Here is a 5,893-nt window from a genome sequence, read left to right on the forward strand (position 1 = left end):
CATTGGGCATATCTAGCCCCAGAGGTGGCTGCCTCAGCCTCTCTGAGCAGGGATTTTCCGCCATGAACGAAGGAAGCCATGGAGGCACTGCCTTGGGAAGGACGTTGAGACCAAGACCGGGGGGCGCCTGGCGGCTTCCTCAGCCCCGGGCCCTCGGTCCTCACAGGGCGGCAAGGACCACCGTGGAATCCGTGCCCGACAGCCCGACGGCTCAGCTCGCCCTGAGTGGCGAGCACGCCCAGGCCTTCCCTGGGTTCCATCGTTTCCTGCTTTCCACAAAGACTCTGGTGACACGGGGGGTGGGGCGGGGGGCAGAGAAATGAATCGGCCTGTTCTTAACTCCAGTCCCAGAAGCATTTACACTGGCTTCCAGCCCTGCCTCATTCACGGGACCTGAACGAAACCTCAAACCAACAGCGTTCATTATGTCAGCTCTCCACACACACTTAGCAAGAGGAGGGCAAGGAGAAGGGAGGTCGCTGCGGAGTGAGCACGCTTCCTCCAGAGACCCGGCTGCACTCCAGGCCGGAAAGCTCCCAGGCGCAGTTCTGGAGAGGCGCCCATCCCTGCGACGGCGTCCCCCGAAGCCGGTCCACTCACCGAGGAGAGCCAGGCGTTCCGCCCAGGTTCAAGGGCAACGTGGCAGTCTCCGCGTGGCCAGTAGCAGTGTTGCACATGTCAAGTGGCCACTGCGGGGGCAGGGATCCGAGCACCCCTCTCCCAGATGACCACTCTAGCCTCGCCTTGGAATACCCACACCGAGTTGCCCGTGGCCCAGCATCCGATCTTAGCAGCGTGCAGCTGGGGGGTCTGCAGGTGGTTCCTTGGCACTGACGAGCCACAGGGCCAGCCTTCCAAACTGCTCCTGCAGGACTAGCCTGAGGGTCCAGTGGCTCAGGGCACCAAATCCCACGTGGCCACACGACATTCGAACTCCAGTCCTAGTGGCCTGCAAGCTATTCAGGCATGTGTGTGTGCGCCCAGAACCCGACAGGACGGAAGCGAGGGGGGACCAGGGTGACCATGTGGCCATGCACCCTTCAGGGCTGATCTCTCTCTCTCTCTCAAGCATATTCTCTGGCAATTAGACAAAACGGACAAAATAAGGTGACGGGGGTTCTGGAAACTCACAGCGGCTACGGCTCTACCTGGACACCGTCACCACAGGTCAGCTGACCTCTGAGCCCCACCGTCAGTCCTCCTTCCTGTACAGCCAAGTGTAGTCACAGAGCGTCTGGACGCCCTGAAGTTAGGCAGGCCTCCTCCCAGTAAGGGCACCCAAGCACGAATGGTCTTAGCAGATATCTCCAAAGAGCAAGTTTTGGTTCAGAAGAGAGGCAGCGTGAATAACTAGGAGACAGCCCCGGGTTCCAGATGCCCGTGTGTGGCCTGGAGGAGTCCCTGCCGGCACCTTCGACATGCACGTCGGCTCAGACACAGTCCCCCCAGGTGTCGCTGCGCTCGACCCCTCCCCTAGCCTGTGGCTGGGATGCCAGCAAAACCTCAGCCGGCACTGGTTGCTGAGCACCTGCGTCATGGCCACCAGCCTTGGGGTCAGGCGCTTACCTGCAGGAAGGTGGGCCGCGGTTGCCATGGAGATCTGGGCCCGGCAGAAAGTCTTGCTGTCCAGCAGATCTGACAACAAGGAGACAGGGCGTCAGGCCCCTCCGTGGAGAGGGCACGGGGCTGCCATGACGCGACCTCGCAGGCGGGCGTTAGTTACCTACTGTGCTGCCGTAGCTGGTGTCATACAGGTAGTTTTCTTCTTTCCAGGAGCTCATGACGGAAGGGTCTACAACACAGAGCGGGCCGTCAGACATCGTGGCTCCCTGCAAGGCACTGCTCTTTCTTTCTTTTTGGAGAGGTTTTTGCTATAAGGCACGTGCATTCGCCAGAAAGAGAGAGACATAGAGACAGAAAGCGAGAAATCACCCCCCGGGGGGATGGCCTCGCCTCAGTCCCTTCTCCTCCATTCTCCTCTCAGGATCTTGGGGATGCACGCACATGCGCCCGGCATGAGTTTAAGCCACTGGGTCTGGGACTCGAACCACAATTGACTACATGGGAGTCCAGCAGCGTAGCTCCTATACTGACTGCTGGTCCCTGCACCTGGCCTCTCTAACTCGCTGTTCTCACAGCGGCCATGGGCAATGGGCGCGGGCCTCAGAGAGTAGGGGCGAGAGCCCATGCCCTGCCAGCATCCGGGGACTGACTCTGTCGTGACCATCTCTGCGGACCACACCTGTGCGTCCAGGCAGTGAGACCCGGCCCTTGACCGAAGCCAGGGCTCCCCAGGAGTCTTCACCGGGACTCCTCCATCCTGCGGTGGCAGGCGGGGGTCAGCCTGTGAGGGACAGGCACGGTCAGGAAACCGCTGACGAGCATTCTTCTGGGAGAACGCTGACATTCCTTCCTGAAAGCGCCAGTCCTTCATCACTGACTCGTCTGTCCTGAAGCTGGGGACCCCTCCCCGGGACCTTCTCCTAGTGGCTTACGAATACTACAGGTTCTCAGGTGGAAGGCGAAGAGGAGGGGCGTCCAAAGCACATGAGAGTGAGGCCCCTCTGCTCCTGGAGGGAAGGCGTGCGCCTTCTCTGTCCCTCCGTGTGTGGAGCGTGGCTCAGGCTGACTGCCCTCGGGTTCCAGGGTCCGAGGAAACTCCCCTGGCTCTGGTGAAGCCCAGTTCCTACTTAGGCCCAGATCTGCCAGCCTCCAGCGGAAGCCAAACACACCAAGCTCTCTGCCCTGTGCCGCCGGAAACCTCCTACTCCCCCTCCTGGCGGGGCCAGGCCGCCCTTGGCCACTCCTGCCCAGCGTCGGGTTCCAGACCGGTGGCAAGCACAGCTATGCTCCCCGTGTCCTCAGAGCGCACACGGTCTGAGGCCTGAGTCACCAGCTCGGCCCCGCTTACGGCATCAGGATTGAGCCGGCATTTTAACTACCAGCTGCGTGTCCAGGCACCCAAGCCCAGCTCTCGAGGTTACACCCATGCCTTGTGGGGTCCCCTCGTGCACCTGCTGTTGACTCTAACAACAGACTGAAGACACAGAGGTCAGGGCGAGGCCCCAGGAGCCTGCCTCCTCCTCCGGGGTGGACCTCTGCCCCGCCCTGCAGCTCAGCTCTCTAGACCGGCCCCACAAGACAGTCTGGACAGGCAGGGGGAGCCAAGTCCTCCAGGAGCTGTCCAAGATCAGCCCGCTCCCAGGGCTGTCAGGTCAAGGGGGACAGTGCACCCTCCTAGCCAATCCTGCGTCCCTGTCCAAGCCACAGGCAGGCCATAGAACGCTGGCCACCCAGGGGCCCTGCCCTGATCTCTAGGAGGAGGGCGGGCTGGGGGAGCCTCATGACACACGTGGCTATTGCCAACTCTTTCTTTAATGTCTTAGCCCCTTGTAGGAGAGTGACCGCATGGGCCAAGATGACTCAGATCACGCCCAGCCAGATCCTGTCCTTGCTGAGGGGACAGCCCGGGAGGCCTGTGGTGTACGTGGCAGCCGCGAGGCTCACAGTGTCACGCTGCAGATGCGGGATGGCCCCAGAGTGGCCCCAGGGCAGTGGTCGTGCACATTTTCATGGCTGTGGTCTTGGGGACAGCCTTCGGGGAGATGTGGGAGAGGGGAAGGGGCCCAGGGGCTCAGTGACCGCGGACGCCGCTCAGAGCCCGGGACAGCGCTGTCCTGAGATGCCAGCATGGGCTGGGCTCCGGGGCATGTGCAGCCCTCAGGAGCTCCGCAAGACCCGAGGCCAACGACTGCAGACAGACAGCGCCCTCCTTCCAGACATGCCGTCAGGGAGTGGGCCGAGGGACACTGACTTCTCTCCCCTCCCTCGCTTTTCCTAAGTCGCCACGTCTAATCCCCTGCCTCTGTACATGGCGGGCGGCCTCGGACTTTGGGCTCTGCTGGCTGCTGGCCTGTGGTCCGAGTGCTGCCCCCACAGGACTAGGATGCAGAGAGGGCGGGCAGGGAGCAGGCCCCATCAGCCAGTTCCCCAGAGCAGCTGACGTTCCTGGTCCCAGGGCAGGGGGCAGGCTCCCGGACTGAGAGCCAGGGAAGAGGTCTCCAGGCCTCTTGCCTCTAGTCCTGGTGGGTTCCCGCACTCTCTCCCAGCACTGGCCTGGGCCCGGCCGGGCTGCGGCGCCTTCCCACCCTGCTCACCGGTGTGCTCGGTCTTGACGACAACGTTGTGCGCAGGCTGGAACACGTCGCTGCTGCACTGCCCTGGGAGGAGGCGAGGAGTCAGCCAGCGGCCGGCGGGGGTCAGCCGCACAGAGCTGGCCCTGGCGGGCGTGTGCCACCTGCTGCCCGGGCATCTGCTCACTGGCAGAGCGGGCTCCCCTGGGTCGAGAACCTGCCCAGAAAGCCTGGGCGGGGCTCTTACTCCGCGGGGCCACGTGCTGTGCGAGGGGGTCCAGAGTGGATGGACTCTGCCAGGCCCAGCGTCCCCACTGCCGAGCTGCCAGGCACCTCCCCTTTCTGGGCTCAGTCACGACCCGACTCTGTAGTCGCGTCAGACATGATGCACAGCGAGATCCAAAATACAGGAACCTTGCGCTGAGCGCCTTCCTCCCGCTCTGGGATTCCACGCCCGCCCGACGAGCTCTGGTCTGTGGGCCACGGGAATCCACAGGACGTCCCGTCCGCACGCACCTCGTCTGAGAGCATGCGCAGACCCATGCTCGGGAGCGTCTTCCCCTAGGTGGAGCACAGCCAGCTCCGGGGAGCGGAGGTCGCACCCCTGCTCAGCTCCGGAGACGCGTGCAGAGCGCCCATCTGAGCTCTCAGGTCAGTGCGTGCTGAGCGCCCGGGGCAGTGGACACCCGGCAACACAAAACGCAAGCCACAGGTGAGGGCGGGAGCCTGGTTGGACAGGAGAGGCCAGGCAGCAGGCCGGGAGGCCCGGCCATCAGGGAAGGTCAAAGGCGGAAGCACACAGTGGCGACGGCGCCTCCCCATCATCCAGCCTGTGGCACAGAGGGAAATACTCTGCATGCTCAAGGGTAAGTCTGCTCTGGGGTTCCTGGGGTTATGACAGAGCCAGTGGTCTGGCTCCAGTAAGAAGCTGTGAGCAGCCCCAGATACTGGAGGTGGATGGCGGAAGGCATGAGGGCTTCCTGAGCCAGTTCTGGGCCATGACAGAGTGGCCTCCCTGGGGAAGGGCTGGCTCATGACTCCCACCTTCTGCTGTCCAGGTGCCACAGCTCCCAGCGGGGCTGGATCCCTGGTAGGCCTACTGCACACGAGCCGCCTGCCCGCCAGTGGGCCTTACAGGGCAGCAGGGTGAGCGCCAGTGACCTGCGTCTGACGGACATCATGGGGCGGGGCTATGTGTTGCCAGCGGGGCTACGTGTTGCCGGCCGGGCCGCAGGAAGCCACATGGGCCTTGGGGCAGCAGCAGTCCCGGAGTCTGCAGGGCACCCCAGGCCCAGAGCAGCCCTGCCCCTTGCTCAAGAACCTGCTGAGCACCGTGAGCCCTCGTCCCCACACTGCACAGGTGCACGTCCCTGCCGCTCTCACCCCGGGGCGCAGGCCTGACCGTGCTGGCGGTGGGCCTTGGTGAACATGCTCCTGAGTGCGAGGGGGACGGGGCTGCCTGGGGCGCTCTGTGAGTTCCCAGCCGCCCGGCTCCTTGGAAAACCCGCACCAGGGTCCCAAGGATGCCTGTCATGCCTAGGCTCCGCTGTCCTCTCCCCCCTCCCAGTCCCTGCTCTGGGAAATGGCCACATGACCCTACCCAGGGAAGCCAGGTGGCAGCCGCCCGCCCCACCAGCCCGCAGGTGAGGGAGCGTCACCGTTCCACTTGAGCTGCTGCAGGCTGCTGTAGAGGAGCTGGCCCGCCGTGCCCGCCGCGCGTGTGAACTCTGGCCGGCTCACGCTGCATAGGGGCTCGCCGC

General features: G+C 63.9%; 1 protein-coding gene across 3 annotated transcripts in view; it reads right to left on the reverse strand.

Annotated features, from left to right (window-relative positions):
• EHF (ETS homologous factor) overlaps positions 1-5,893 on the reverse strand; it is a 15,936-nt gene that overhangs the window by 5,823 nt on the left and 4,220 nt on the right. For all 3 annotated transcript variants that reach the window (XM_014593092.2, XM_027765764.1, XM_006162099.3), the window contains exons 3-6: positions 5,792-5,858; positions 4,158-4,220; positions 1,724-1,792; positions 1,567-1,635 (exon numbers count right to left, since the gene is read on the reverse strand). In XM_014593092.2, the coding sequence (XP_014448578.1) occupies positions 1,567-1,635; positions 1,724-1,792; positions 4,158-4,220; positions 5,792-5,858 (268 nt within the window). The remainder of the gene's footprint in view (positions 1-1,566; positions 1,636-1,723; positions 1,793-4,157; positions 4,221-5,791; positions 5,859-5,893) is intronic.

The sequence above is a fragment of the Tupaia chinensis genome, unplaced genomic scaffold (genome assembly GCF_000334495.1).
Source record: "Tupaia chinensis unplaced genomic scaffold, TupChi_1.0 Scaffold139733_1, whole genome shotgun sequence".
Lineage (NCBI taxonomy): Eukaryota > Metazoa > Chordata > Mammalia > Scandentia > Tupaiidae > Tupaia > Tupaia belangeri.